This window comes from Dysidea avara, chromosome 6, assembly GCF_963678975.1.
Source record: "Dysidea avara chromosome 6, odDysAvar1.4, whole genome shotgun sequence".
Taxonomy (NCBI): domain Eukaryota; kingdom Metazoa; phylum Porifera; class Demospongiae; order Dictyoceratida; family Dysideidae; genus Dysidea; species Dysidea avara.
Window position 1 is genome coordinate 39,465,881 of NC_089277.1, and position 16,627 is coordinate 39,482,507.

At 38.1% G+C, this 16,627-nt stretch overlaps 1 protein-coding gene across 1 annotated transcript; it reads right to left on the reverse strand.

Annotated features, from left to right (window-relative positions):
• Nucleotides 1–4,302: 4,302 nt before the first annotated feature.
• Nucleotides 4,303–13,032, reverse strand: LOC136258993 (synaptotagmin-like protein 4). Its single transcript, XM_066052398.1, has 9 exons — nucleotides 12,875–13,032; nucleotides 12,590–12,814; nucleotides 10,695–11,161; nucleotides 9,164–9,363; nucleotides 8,120–8,398; nucleotides 7,248–7,411; nucleotides 6,700–7,165; nucleotides 5,044–5,207; nucleotides 4,303–4,792 (listed from the first exon to the last, which is right to left on the reverse strand). The coding sequence occupies exons 1-9, from the start codon at nucleotides 12,994–12,996 to the stop codon at nucleotides 4,450–4,452; spliced, it is 2,430 nt and encodes an 809-aa protein (XP_065908470.1). The 5' UTR covers nucleotides 12,997–13,032; the 3' UTR covers nucleotides 4,303–4,449.
• Between the last annotated feature and the right edge of the window lie 3,595 nt (nucleotides 13,033–16,627).

Below are 16,627 nucleotides of genomic sequence, written 5' to 3' on the forward strand. Positions count from 1 at the left end.
TGGGTTAGTGATACGGTGACTGTGTATGGGTTAGTGATACGGTGACTGTGTATGGGTTAGTGATACGGTGACAGTGTATGGGTTAGTGATACGGTGACTGTGTATGGGTTAGTGATACGGTGACAGTGTATGGGTTAGTGATACGGTGACAGTGTATGGGTTAGTGATACGGTGACAGTGTATGGGTTAGTGATACGGTGACAGTGTATGGGTTAGTGATACGGTGACAGTGTATGGGTTAGTGATACGGTGACTGTGTATGGGTTAGTGATACGGTGACTGTGTATGGGTTAGTGATACGGTGACTGTGTATGGGTTAGTGATACGGTGACTGTGTATGGGTTAGTGATACGGTGACTGTGTATGGGTTAGTGATACGGTGACTGTGTATGGGTTAGTGATACGGTGACTGTGTATGGGTTAGTGATACGGTGACTGTGTATGGGTTAGTGATACGGTGACTGTGTATGGGTTAGTGATACGGTGACTGTGTATGGGTTAGTGATACGGTGACTGTGTATGGGTTAGTGATACGGTGACTGTGTATGGGTTAGTGATACGGTGACTGTGTATGGGTTAGTGATACGGTGACTGTGTATGGGTTAGTGATACGGTGACTGTGTATGGGTTAGTGATACGGTGACAGTGTATGGGTTAGTGATACGGTGACAGTGTATGGGTTAGTGATACGGTGACAGTGTATGGGTTAGTGATACGGTGACAGTGTATGGGTTAGTGATACGGTGACAGTGTATGGGTTAGTGATACAGTGACTGTGTATGGGTTAGTGATACGGTGACAGTGTATGGGTTAGTGATACAGTGACTGTGTATGGGTTAGTGATACAGTGACTGTGTATGGGTTAGTGATACAGTGACAGGGTATGCACCCCTATAGTGCATGTTATCAAGAACCCATACATATACAATATCTTAATAATATTATAGACAGATTTTGGTACAGCCATTATCAGATTATGGTGTGGTGTATGTTTCATGTGAGTTGACAAATCACTTGAACAACATGTAATATCATTCAGTTGTGATAACTACCTTCCTGAGACACCGACAGTATATCAAGTACAATCAGGAAATGAAACATACAAACTACCTGCAACACACTGATGCCATGGTCTGCAGAGAGCTATAAACATCAACCATTGTACAATAACTTGATGAAAGACTTTACTCACAGTTCTCTCCATTATTATAGAAAGTTGCCTTAGCTTTTAAACTAGACAGTGATACTAACTTCATGAATATTTGCTACGATAAATTAAAGAGGTTGTCAAGGTGAAAATGTACATTATGGAGTTAGGCCTGTTGTGACCATTATTGTAGTTTTGATATGATTGCACAGCCAAACATGGTGTATGGTGTTGATACTGATACTGGAAACACTTTCTTTCACATTCAAAGAAGTATGGATAATGCAGTACTTGCTTTGCCAATGGGGTGAGGTTTGTGAGGGTTTTTAGGACACATTTAACTGATGCAGCAAGGGAGGCTTCAGGAATTTTGCTGACAGATTTCCAAATTTTCTGTTGCATGCACACTTAAATTTAGGAGGGTCGTGGGGGGGGGGGTGTTTCCTCAAGGAAATTTTTGAAAAATATGTGTTTTGAGATTGAATCTAATGACAGTTTTCACCAAAAAAAAATTAAAGCTGACATTAGGCTGCTTATATACATCTGAAACTCCCCTGAATCTGCTCCTACATGCAGAAATGATCAGATAGTATACTCACTAGCTGACTAGGCCAAAGCTATAGTTTTGCTTTCATACTGATGAAGTGATGGTTAACATTGCTGTTGCTGAGATGTAAAGTGACAATTTATTGTGATGTAGAAATTTTTTTATTTTTTTACAGCACAAGTGCTGAAGGTCTGTAGGACACCTGGTCCTACAGCCTGCTTAAAATTGTTACAGAAAGTGTGTTTGAAAAGGTGGATAAAGGAGAAAAAAATCCATGACTGGACCTAGGCGGCCTCGAACCTGCAGCTATCCGATTAACGCTCGAACGCTTACAGGAGTCTGCCAGGCAGTCAGGATGTTTTCTCCTTATCAAATTCATATATATGTATCCAAGGAACTCTAGAGAGTGACTTATTATCTCAAAGTACCCCATGTGGAACCAAATGGATATTAGTTTATTTATTAAGGCTTTACAGCACAAGTGCTGAAGGTCTGTAGGACACCTGGTCCTACAGCCTGCTTAAAGTTGTTACAGAAAGTGTGTTTGAAAAGGTGGAGAAAGGAGAAAAGTTATTAGGAACACCAGCTTGCAATCTCAATAATAAAGCAAAGGCTGAAGGACATGATGGGTGTGTTCTACATGAACAAGCACTAATACAATTAATAGCAATATCAGTAGCCCATAGTCATTGTTTTGTTAACCTGACAATGAAACTATTTTCTAATAAACTCTTTGTACATGAGTTGTGTGGTACTGTGGGTACTGAAATGACCCTTCTATAAGAAAAATTGGTAAATGTAACTGTAATAACACAAATCCATCATTTGTACTTGTACTAAAATGCTATAGCACACCAAGGCCTTTTTTTTTTTATTAAGGCTTTACAGCACAAGTGCTGAAGGTCTGTAGGACACAGCCTGTCTAAAATTGTTGCAGAAACTATGTTTGAAAAGGTGGAGAAAGGAGAAAAAATCCACGACTGGACCTAGGCAGCCTCGAACCTGCAGCCATCCGATTAACGCTTAAACGCGCTTACAGGAGTCTGCCAGGCAGTCAGGATGTTTTCTCCTTGTTAATTTCATGTAGGGATCCGCCGATTATGTTCATAATTTTACCCATTATGCTTTGCTGCACTGCTCAAAAATTCACCTATTATGCTTAAATCATAGGCGGAGGAAAGGGGGGGGGGGGGGGGGGCTAGGGGGCTAAAGCCCCCCCTCAGAATGATATCACATCGAAATTATCTTTCTTGGAGTGGGGCTGAAAACCGTGATAAAGATCGAGATGCTCTAATAGAGCAGTCACTCTAATAAAGTAGTCAGTGTGTAGCGAGCTATGTAAGGATTTTTTATGTAGTTTATCAGCTAGAAATGGTAGCTGGTGAGGTGGAAAGCTCTTGTCAGTTGGTTGTGACCTTTTTTTTTTTTTTTTTTTTTTTTTTTTTGGGTCTCACCTTACCAAACTATAGAAATAAGTCTGGGTCAGCCCAGCCCCCCCTCATATCAACTACTTCCTCCACCGCTGGCTTAAATTAATACTCAATATTTACCTATTATGTTCGATTATGCTCAATGTTCATGCCTTAGTTCATATGCTTTGCTACTAGTTTAACACCGTATAGAAAGAAAAAAATGAGTGGCTGGAACACAAATAATAAATTCTTACTGCATGCCTGCATGTAAGAGAAAAGATCGATATACTCTAATAGAACAGTCAGTTTGATGATTGTTCTATTAGAGTTACTGACTGCTCTATTAGAGTATATCGATCTTATTTTGCAATTGTCATTTATCCAGCAAGAATTTACACTATCGTACAAATATTTAACCTATTATGCTGGCATTATGCTCAATGCTTTTAGGTACCTATTATGCTCAAAAGTGTGCCAACATAATCGGCGGGTCCCTAATTTCATGTATATGTATCCAAGGAACTCTAGAGAGTGACTTATTATCTCAAAGTACCCCATGTGGAACCAAATGGATATTAGTTTATTTATTAAGGCTTTACAGCATAAATGCTGAAGGTCTGTAGGACACCTGGTCCTACAGCCTAACTAATAAGGGATGTCACCACGGATATTAACCATGAACTATAACTCCACCTTCTGACATGTTGGTTGCTAATGAAACTTATATTAATTAGGTAATTGCAGTTACATGTTTTCATATAGTATTTAGTCTATGATGTTAATAAAAATGTTGGGTACCTTGTCAAAAACTTTAAATATTTATCAGAGCAAATTGTAAAAGTTGTTGATTGTTAAAATTTTAATAGCAGAATACATCCAATATTTAATATTATGACTCCTCCCACAGATTATTGTCTGTCAAATCTGGTGTGTGCATGTACAACAGGTGAGTCATACAGGGCAGATTTTGTAATAACTTTTAGTAAAGGAAGCATACAATTGAATGTGTCTGCAATTGTAAATAACACACTCTAGTGTAATTTATGATGTTTGGTACCTGCCTATGAGTGACTGGAAATTCATAACAATATAAACACTTTAAGTTATCTTATAGAAAATAGCAGTTCATGTCTCCTTAAATTAACTACTGTATACGTTCATATGTACTAGATCACTGCCAAAATCAATGCAATATATTCAAAAAATTGTCAACAATCTTTTAGTAGCACCACAGACATAATAATTATGTACATATACATAAGTTCGACTTCGAAAAATAAATTATGGTATATAAAGTAATGTTTTATACCATGTATATATAGTTGTGTTCCTTGGGAAAGGATTTAAACTTTTTGAGGTTTATTCAACAATCTTAGAGGATGCCATTCATCAATCCATTCCTTGGGACGAGCCATCATCATCTCCCATTGGCTAACTTCACTCCCAACACTATCCATCCACTTGTTCTTATTACCAGACTGTGGTTTGGGTCCAAGTCTAATACCACCTACAAATTCATTAGTGTTACGATGTGGTTCCCATATTGTGATCTCCAGTACTCTATCATATGATAACTCCACATCTGTCACTTTGTCAAACTGGAACTTGGTATTGTAGACTGAGTTCTCATCATTCTGAATAAGTGGTGACTTAACCTTCTGATGTTTGCCCTTAGGCAGTAGAGTGCTGTAAGGAAAATAGTTCATATAACAATGATAGTACAAGCAAGTTATAGCTACTTTTTTAGAGTAACTATTTTGTGTGCATACATGCAATGCTCATAAAAACATCTCCAGTTACTCAATAATGGATCCCACATGGGGTAAATACTTAATTTCTTTCCACTTTCATAATTATAGTTCTTTGAGTGTTATGTGCATCCATGGTACTGTACAAACGGTGTCTATCTTAAAAACTGACAAACAATTACTACTAACCAGAGTACAAATGATCCATTATCATAACGTGTCTTTAGCCCACTAGCCTGTCTGATCCAAACTTTGAGATAACTACCATTACATTTCTCCTTCTTTGACTTGTTAGTTTCAGGTACATAGTGTAACATCACTCTCACCTCTCCAATGTGTACTGGTGTATCAACCTGTAGGAACAGTATTGTCTGTCTAATACCTCTTACAGTAGCACAAGTGCTTAAATACACTCCTCAAGGAAACACTGATATAAACAACTAATAATAGCTCGATATGGTTTCACTACATCAAGCAGCATAATCAACAGTGTTGGGCATATTACTTCGTAAAAGTAACTAGTTACATATTACTTGCAACTGAACTATTTAGTTACAGTTACATATTACCCATAAAATAAAGTAACCATAATAATATTACATATTATATTACTTTGTGTCCACAGCCTTAAGCTGTCACGTGTGAAACTACCACTTTATCATGTGACATGATTGTGTTGTTGGACAATGTGCAAATCTTGGTTATAAGTAAGAAGCTGGTGAATAAGCTTCATTCAGTAGGCTTCATTACTTCGTTGTGGCTAGGCTTTACTCAGAGGATAACTAATGAGATTAGTAACTTCGCTACTTGTAGTAATAATATTATGTAATATTAGACTTGTTACAGTAACTATATTACTTAGGTAACGCGTTACATTTGTAAGTAAAATAACTTGAGTTATATTACCTGTTTTTATAGCATATTTCGTTATATACCACTTTAGCGTGGGTGTTCAAAGGCGCCGCTCGGTGTTTAACTCTCATATTTCAATATCATGGGAAAGCGGTTTGCCAATGACCTTGATGCCCAGCCAGTTCAAAGAAACGATACACTTTGACTCGTTATATTGAGCGACATAGAGCTTTGCATTGTGGGATTCGTTTTTGTAGTAGTTGCTAAGCTTAGTACATAGGCTAAGATAGACTAGTTGGTTGTTACTAAAGGATAATGAAGGTATAAAATAATCGTTTGGGTGATTGTGGATGCGTATTTCTACCCACCGCGTATCAGCCTTTGAACAGACCACAGAACAATGTTTTGATGGCTATTAGCCCACGCTTTTAAAACCACGATTGATTTTCAGATGCTACTGTATAAAACAAACGGGATGAGTTCTTGTTAGTTCTTTCACCTATTAGGTGAGTGCGCCCCAAGTGGTATATATCACTTATACCACGGCTGCTTGGGATTTTGCTGACATATACACCCGCAGCCGTGGTATAACTATTAAATATTACTTAGTTACCACAAAAGTAATATTATATAACGCGTTACTTATGTAATGCGTTACTCTACTCCCAACACTGATAATCGATGACAAAAGGAAAGCCAAGGTGCAGATGGGAAGACACTTGTTGGAACCCCAAAAGGCACATCTGAAATGTGAGTTAGACAGTGGTACAAAATGGTGGTTGATGATGTGTCATTTAACCTCAAGCCTTTCAAATCTTGTTAGGCAGGAAAGCATGCAGGCAAGCAGACCAGAATGCATTTTCTGGTGTTATTTTAAAACTTGTTTATGTGTGGATTTCCAAAATCAGGTCACATTTAAATCTACACAGGTGTTACAATTGTATTATTTGCTGCAAATTGTAGTTGCCATATATGGAACAGCATGCAACTTACCAGTTGTCTAGACACCACCATTCTGTTATTATCAGAATCAGAATCTAATCCATCACTAGGAGTAGTCTTAACAGCAGTCTTCAAGGAGTGTTGTGATGTCACTTCCTGTTGTGATGTCACTCCCATGTGTAGTGGATCCATGTTGTGTCTCAATGTGTGTAATTGTTCCACACATTCACCGGGGGTATTGACAACACTCATCCAATGAGATAACTCATTTTCTGAACTGTCCATGTAACTTAACTGTTTTTGGTGATGGGGACGTGGTCCCAACCTTACACCACCAATGAAATCATAGTGTTTGGTGTTCTTTGATGAATTCCACACTGTCAACTCAATCACTCTATTTTTACGAAGGTCTTCCAACTTTATGTGGTCAAACACAAATTGTTCATTCCATTCTGGATCACTACCATCCTTCAACACTTTGGTTTTGATCTTCTTTCTGTAGTCTGGTAGAAGATGGCTACAGAAAGGTACATAACTGTGTATTAGTGCTGTATACTAGTCAGTAAACTACTCAGTATACTAGTCAGTAAACTACTCACCATTTCACTACAAGGTTACAGGTCAATTCAGTTTGCAGTAGATTATGACCACTGATAATAGTGACCACAAGATCTCCCTTCTGTTTTTTGTCATTGGTAATGTTAAACTGTAGTGACACCTTCAACTGTCCATTATCTGTTGACTGACTGGTATCATCATGGCTCTATCGTAAAGTTGATGTATTTGGTAAATGCTACACACACACACACACACACACACACACACACACACACACACACACACACACACACACACACACACACACAAAGTTAATCAGGCCACTTTGATAATCAGGACACTTTTGGGTGGTCCTAAGGTGTCCTCAATACACAAGTTTCACTGTACATACATGTAACATATGTACATATACAAGCATGCACATAATTGTATGTATGTGCATCCATACATGCATACATACACATACATAATATTATTCAATTTTGTGCCTCTTGGTTTTGTTATATGTTAGTTACAGTAATTCAACTAGCATATTAGGATACCTAAAGTGACCATTACTCTGAAACACTAGATAAATTTCTTTTTAAAAGTAGAAAAGTTTTACAAAATTGTCATTGAAGTGTCTCTTTAAGACTTTACTCCTACAACAAGTAGTCATGGACACATTATTCGTTTTGCTAGAAAGGACGAACATTTACATTTTTTCCTTTCCTCTACCATCAAATTATAGCTAGAATTCTCTATCAGTTTCTTTAGAAAGTCCTGATGACCAGAACCAATCTAAACATGACTTATTTTCACCTCTTCCCTGTGGACATTATCACATGTACAATTATCTGGTGCTTATACCAAGCAAGTCCTACACAGTACATGTCTGACCATATATCCTAATGCATCTATACCATATGCTTACATCTGAGCTTTTCAATGAAGTAATACTGACACGATTCCTCATTGTATTTTCCTTAGTTAAAGCTCTGAAATCATAATCATCCAATTCAAATGAAGTTTTCTTTTCAGATTTTGGAGGAAACATAAGATTAATAGTTTCTTCTCCATCATTATTGCTACTCGGATATACCAGGATTGGTTTAGGCTGACTGGAAATGCTCCTTTTATGATAATTATCATCATCATCACTCGTCTCATCACCATCTTCAGGACTACTCCTTGTTACATCATCAGCAACACCCTGCAACAATGAGATCTCACTAGAGGTCCACTTGGCTACTCAGCTGTGTTTTATGCATTTAAAAGATAACATTGTTGCTTTTCACCAGAAACACAACGTTTATCAATTCAACCCACAACACTGATTCAAATTACATATTAATAGCTGAGTAAGTGTAACTAATTTAGTGACCGCTATGTCAAGCATATACTATTTATCTCTAAGCCTCTTTGTTCTGTGAATTTCCACTACAAAGGTACTTGTGAGAAACCTTAAAGTCTGTGAATATAGGGAGTCAGAAGCATGTAGCTAAAATGTGAAGAATACTGAAAAAAATTCCAGACCAAGTCAATATTATTGTCTAGTTTCAATGGTGAATTCAAATTTTTGTTATGAGTGAGTATATGTAACTTGAAAATTTAAGCTAAACTGTTTACTTTGTATTCATCTAGGGTATAACTGGAGGCATGACAACTGCTCTGGTTGACTCAGCTTTCCTCAGTGAATCCCTTTCAAAAATCAATTGGACACGAACAGGAGTGGAAGAATAAAACCATCAAATAAAAAGGACAGTTTTACATATTCTCCTAAAGCTAAGAGGAGACTTAAACATGTGATCTAGTTTGCTATTTTCAGCTTCTAGACTTCAGCTTTACCCTACAGGCTCAATGTGTTACATTTAAAGAATTGGTACCTATACACGTTACACTATACACAGCTCAGTTTTCCAGCTACCCATGATGCCCTTGTACATAATAATATGACATATTGTAACTGCAAACTTACATTATCATCATCATCATCATCATCATCATCTAGGATGCTGGTAGGATTAAGACTCTTCACGGTAGCTACTGGAATTGGTTGTAAGAAAGATTGTGTAATGGTCAACTTTTCTTTGAACAACAATCTCTTGAGTGATCGTGTAGGTGTACCTGTTGTCACAGGGTGGGGATGATCTTGAGGTACTGGGACAGAATGATTATCTAAGAGGAAACACAACAGCACTTCAAAACACATATAGGACTGTAGCATACTGTACAGTAGTACTGTATATTAGAATCTTGGAGGGTATTATACAAAGAGCAGGCATTTGACCAGAAACCAGCCTCACAATACCTTCATGTCACCTTGGCAGTATTGTTTTGGCTAACCAAGCCCAAAAGTACTTTCAGTGTGACCTGAAATGCTTCCAATAGGTCCTAAATTTTCTGCTGACTGACTGACTGACTGACTGACTGACTGACTGACTGACTGACTGACTGACTGACTGACTGACTGACTGACTGACTGACTGACTGACTGACTGACTGACTGACTGACTGACTGACTGACTGAAGCCTTGACTGACTGACTGACTGACTGACTGACTGACTGACTGACTGACTGACTGACTGACTGACTGACTGACTGACTGACTGACTGACTGACTGACTGACTGACTGACTGAAGCCTTAAGACAAATTTAACTCGATAACAGTTAAGAAAACAGGCTTGATATTTTCACTGTTAGAGTCACTTAGGCCAAGGTGGTGCCTTTAAGGCATACTGCAATACATACAATGCATGCATCATAGACTTTCCTAGCTTTCTCCTCCTTTGTATCCCATTTGACAGTAAAAGGCAATAGTGTATTATGGTTTCCCAGTGCTGACTACTGTAGTTATTACATTTAGGTCACTGCAAGATTCATTGCTGTTGTGTGGGTCATGAATTTTGAAAATATTATTGATTAAGGCTCTGCAGCATAGTCTGTAGGACCTACAGATGTTATACTATTTGAAAATTTGCAGAAAGAAAAAAGACGCAGCCTTTATCCTGAAGCCTTCAAGAATGCCTACAGGAGTTTGCCAGGCAGCCAGGATGTTTTCTCCTTCTTTAGTTTATGTATTTGTAACCATAAGAACCCTAAGGAGTGACAATAGTTACAATGAATAATGAAACAGCACCTGACTGCATACACTTTTGATGTCAATGAAATGGGAAACAATGAATATACTTGGAGTGGCCTTATAACAGGAAATATCATATTTCTGTAGTAACTGGATTGATGACAGACGCATTTTTCATACTGTTCTTCATTGTAAAGCTGAGGCTGAAAATGAAGTGTTTAATGGCTACTTCGTTTTCAGTAATGGATAGTGGGGGAATGCACTCAGATGTAATTGTATGATATGTCAAGTGCAATTCTTCCTTTTGAAGCAGTATGTGTGGGTCAACCAGTCTAAACAAAGCTAACAAACAAGTACCTGTGAGAAGATTAAGCTTGTGAATACAGGAAGTCACTATAGACACGCATACACACACATACACACACCTTGTAACTGTTTGTCATTACTGGAGAAAACTGCATTCCTTGTGGTTTTCTGTTCTTCATGTTCTTTTATGCTTTGTTGTTGTGGTGTTTGTTCTGTTCCTTTCTCCTTCTGAGTATCCTGCCAATCGTGTTGACATGTTCCTTGTTTATTATTACTGGTCAAAGCTAGAGACACTACAGTGGAATTATTCTGTTTGTGAATGTTTTGTTGTTGTGGTTGTTTTTCTTCTGTATCTTCATCATCACCATTGTCTGTTTTTTCTCCTTCACTTTCCTCACCTGTTGCTTGTTGAAGCATTTTCTGGTTATGGTAGTCCTGTTCTGTTTCTTCTTTTGGTTGTAGATAGTTTTGTTGTTTGTAGTGAAATTCTTGTTCTGTTTCACCATCTCTTGTACTGAAGGACACACATAACACATTAGAAGGATCAAGGGAGACACTCAACATCTGTTCATTGATGTACAACTTCCTATACATAACATATACACATTATATACATGTGCCCAATCGTAAATATTATGTATCTAATGAATTAAAATCCACCACTAAATATTTATAAATAATTATTATTGTATCCATAAATTATTATATCAAAGCTATATCATCAAACTGGTAGTTGCTACAAAGTGTATACATATACAGGAACTACGTGGTACAGTAGTTTTTGCCTGGACAATCACTACACTACATGCAGTTCAGAAGCTGATCTATTCCTCAGAAGATAAGCTTGAGAAGCCTGTTGTTTACATAAGTCAGAAATGAGTCACACTGTAGAGTGTTCAGCTATAATCAAGTCACCAACAACTCCAATCAAGTTACTAGCTATGTACAGATTTCAGCTCATCTTTAGCTACAAAGTCGACTTAGTGAGTTTAGCTTCACCCTAGCTGTAGAGAGGTCAGTGTTCATTTGACATGGTATTTTGGAGTACAGAGTGAATGGATCATTTAGGAAAATTGAAATACATTGACCACCAGACCCAGTGACCACCATGACCCAGTGACCACCATGATCATGAGTATTGGACAAGCTTAATCAGTGTAGGAAAAGTACTTTCAGCCCAGCCGAATAACTGCAATAATTACAGCTACCACTATCATTACATTATACTGCTGGTTGGCATGGTCAAATCACTGCATTGAATGCTAGCCACATCACTGGTATACTTTTCTTTCTTTCGTTTTGGCAATCAAGAAGCTAATTAAGGAATGCTGCATGGCCTACAGTTTGGTGGCCCACTCTTTGAATTGACTAGTAACTCGTGTGATCATGACTGTAACTGGACTGTTTAGATTCAATCGTGGGTGGTTTGTGTAGCATTGGTACTGTGGTGGTAAGTATTACAGATAGTTTAGATCATTAACTTATAATTAATTGCACAATTATTATGAATAAAATTTAACTGTGTAGGTACACAAAAGTAAACTTGCTACAATCAGGCTTGACCCTCTAAGGTTTTATATAGCTTTCAGTTATCCAGGCTAAGTCTTCAGTTAACATGGCTTAAGTGTTGGTGTGGTTACACCACTGACTCTTTTTGTACAGAGTTTAGCCACAAACAAGTTATCCTATATAAAGATCAGCTACACTGAAACAAGCCACCCTGTAGAGAGTTCAGCCACAAAAAGTTAGCCTGTATACTAAATTTCAGCTATGTTACAAGTCACTTTGTGCATCTGCCCCTGCATAGCTATAATTATAGAGTGACTATACAATTGACTGTACTCAGGCTATTGAAGTGGTTGACTGGATTTTATTTATTTATTTATTTATTTTTTTTTGGGGGGGGGGGGGGATGTATTGCCTCATTCCTCTTGGTTTCCACATTAGCATGTATACATGTACAATATAATTTATAGCTAAATACTTAGTTATAGCTACTAGCTACAGGACTTACATTCGCAGGATGTGGCAAAGCTTACAAATCCACTGATTACTTCCCGAGCAATGGATCCGGTCACGTTTGCATATCCACTGGGAGCAGGCCTGGCACATTTTCCCACAGTCGAATATCCACCCGAACAGGGCTCCACAGTGAGCGCAGAATGTCCCGCTGGCCTCGGTCCTTCCGTAACTTCCGCATTTCAGCGTGAGACGGCTTGCTATATCATCACGTAGTTTCCTGCAGCACGTATATGTGATTCTAGCTATAGCTACTAGCTCCTGTAGCTACAATACTTACTTGATACGCCTTTCTTCTTCCTTCTGAAGCTCGAGATCTTCTTGAACCACGGAAAGAATCGCTTCCTCCTCTTTTTCAGTGAGGAAGGACAATTGGACCATCTGAGACTTGATCTGAGACATGTCAAGCACTCTCAGTTCAGTTTGTTCTTTGCCTCGAAGCTGCTACGTTCCCCCGTTTATATTTTAGTGGCGGCGTGCGTTGTGAACTATGAATTTCTCCGAATAGCTACTGTACGTTAACTAACTGCGGCTTCCTGAAATCAAACTAGCTGCCTCTTTGGCTTCCTGACCTGCCACAGAGGTCATGATTAGAAAATTTCAATCGGCAATTTCAGTGTAGCTAAAAATTAACATTTATCAGGTTCTTTAGATGAAAAAGTGGACCTTTTGGGTTATGTGATGCAAGAATACGAGCATGCTGGAACTAGAGGGGCCTAGGGGCATGCCCCCCCACACAAAAAATTTTTAAACTATACACTCACTGACTACGTAGCTAGTACTAATTTCTGCCAGGATATTCACTAACTATTTCTAAGTAGTGATGTTCACTACTTTTATATAGACCTTCACTACTCTTTTGTATAGTGACCCTCATTATAGTAGCGAATGTCACTACATCAGTGATGGTCACTACAAAAGTAGTGAATGTCACACTACACAAACATACAGTGAGTATTGTGGCAGAAATTTGTAGTGACCTCCACTATAGTTTGTTTTCGCTGCAATAGCTATATAGATATTAAAATAGCTGACATGTCAGCTACTAACAAAACTTATAGATATGTACAGCCGGTCCATGTGCTCAATGAATGTTTAGCTGCCATACAGACATTTTGGACTTTTAAACTGAAATTTTGGACTTTAGTTCTGAAATTTAGACTTACTGAAATTGTGAACCCACTTTTTACCAAACTTGTAGAGTTTATTTTGGACCTTTCTTCAAGAGGGGGTTCTTCAGAGCCGTAAAACCATAGAACCTCCCTTTCCTACGAGAACATTTACATGTAACTACTTGACAAGTAACAAAGTCCTATAGCTAATACGGAAGTGGTTTCCTAGTGGGATAACATTTAGCCACATTCAAAACCTGTGTTGAGGAATAGGTGGAAAAAAAGACTATACGTGACCAGATTTGTGAAAAGGTACCTTTTTCACACACAAAATTTTACTCATTTTTTAAACTTTACATCTTCATAACTTTTTAATTGTCACTTATAATCAACTGAAATTTTCCATGAGTGTAGCTACAATATCTGGCTGCACTTTGATGCAAAGATCAACTTAATCTGTATGAAGTCAACAGTTATGACATTTTGTTTGCTGATATGTAAAATGTGTGGAAAAGGTACTTTTTTGGAAATCCAGTCACATAATCACCACTAGTTATATATTTACAAGCTACGTAGTTAAGCTGAATATACAGTATGTCAATCATATAGCTAACATGTAAGTATCATGGCAGCTGTTGCATCTTACTTGTTGATCGCTGATAGTTGGTTGTGACTGATATACATTATGCAATAATCTGGTACATTTAACACATATATAATAATTTATTTTGATTGTGCATGAGGTTACAAATATCATTCATCATTGCAGCCTGTGAGAGTTGCCACTTTAACATGGTAGCTATACTGCATGCCATTACATTCCTCTAGTGCATCAAATATTCTGAAACTGGCGACATTTTGTACGCACATATCAGTTCCAGTCTACTGTTAATAATAGAATTATTTGGCTTTTACACACAACTCATCACATTATTGTCTCATTGGCTTTATTTATTTAATTATTTATTATTAAGGCTTTACAGCAGCAGAGGCGTAGCTAAGGGGGGGCAAGGGGGGGCATTTGCCCCCCCATCACTAAATGATTTTTTTTAAACCTTCGTCACAAGTTTACCAGTATTAAACTGACACGCAAATGACTGTAAATTATGTACACTACTACTCGATATCACCAGGGGTTGCTAGTGAATGCGCACACACAACATTCAACTCGCTCGTGAATCCACCGAACGAAAATATTAGAGACATACTTCTATATTTAGCCTAGATTACTCGCGTGATAGAACATTTTTGAATCTAAAAAGAGTGACCCGCTTCTCCGCGGCAGGAGTCACAAGTGACAAAGGAGACCAGATAACGCTACGAACCTACTGCCTACGAGGTGATAAAGTGTTAGCTAAATAAATGTACCAAGTTTATTCTATCGAGTCGATCACACTGGACCTTTGTACGTACGGCAGTGCAGTCTGTTTTTACTTTGTCAGTCAGTCAGTCAGGTGGATCAGTCAAGCTTACAAGTTCTGCTAGCAAGACAGGTGGGATTTCGTGCAATACAAGGCATTTCAATTTCGCAGAGTGAAGTGAGTGAATACGTCATCCTGTCAGCAGTGTGCTAGGACTGCAGCATAGGCTGTGGCTAACGTAAAGTAACCTGTATTTGCACTAAAGTATTAACTCTACCGGACTGTGGATGAATTTGTTGGAGTACAGTTGTGGCACGTGCGATGATGCTCGACGAATATAGCTACCTCGATTGGAAGCAGTCAGTACTGAAATAGTTACGTAGCTAGTTCTTTAAGCTGTAATAATACAACACTGTATGTTGGCTAGCCCACCATTGGGTCATTAGCCTTTTTTGCAATCATGAATGATTTTGGGTGTTTTGTGGGGGTATGCCTGCCCCTCCATCACCTTCTGGCTAGCTACGCCCCTGTACAGCAGCCTTCAGCCTTGCCTTTTTCCTGCAGCCTTGACCCTGCAACCATCTCATTTACACTCAAACAATTACAGACGTTTGCCATGTGGTCAGGATAATTTTCGGTACCTTTGTATACTCTGGTCTTTAAATGATATGAGAGCTTTACATTTTTAGTATTCACAGGCACATACTTATTGCAATAATATTCTGTTACTATAAGTAATCTTTGAATGTATAACTGTGACTCTGCCTAGTTTGTTCAGTTGTCTGTCCTTGTGTACAATTGATCAGGTTTAAAGTATAAACAAACTGACTCATCCTACACTACGAGTGGAAGTGTACTAACCACAAAACTAAAACAGCAAGATGGAGCAGAAACCGTGAAAGTGTATGGTGGACATTTTGTGCTTACATTGGACCAATACAATGTCTCTTATCAAAAATACCCTGAACTGTGTAATCAGTTGTGTATAGATATACCACCAAATACTCTACTGAACTAGAACCAGGATTGAATGATGAATTCACAGAAATCATCTCAGTCTGTGCTATATGATGCATACCAAACAACACCAACTCCTACAGTAACACTATCATACTAGCTCAACAGAGCATGTACAATAATTTTAAGTTTGTATATACATTCCATCAATAGGAACTGTAGGAATGTGTATTATTAGCTATGAATCATTTAACAAAGGCACACATGCATGTTATAGCTCAGCTAGGAATTCATAACTGTGAGATATTAACATCATTGTACACATTCCATCAATAGGAACTGTATGCTTAGTCTAGTTACTCCAGTAAGAGTACACACTTTATTATTAGCAATGAATCATTTAACATATGTGACCCGGTCTGCGAAAAGGGCTCTTATAGCCTTTCCAATTACATATATATGGTAACCCATAACTTGACTGGTGAATATGGTACAAGTCTACAATTTGGTCACTCAACAACCCTAGCCTGGCAGTAGCTGTCGGTGTAATTACATGGTGATAGCTTTAGTAGATTAGGAGTTATGATTAGCCAAACATGGATA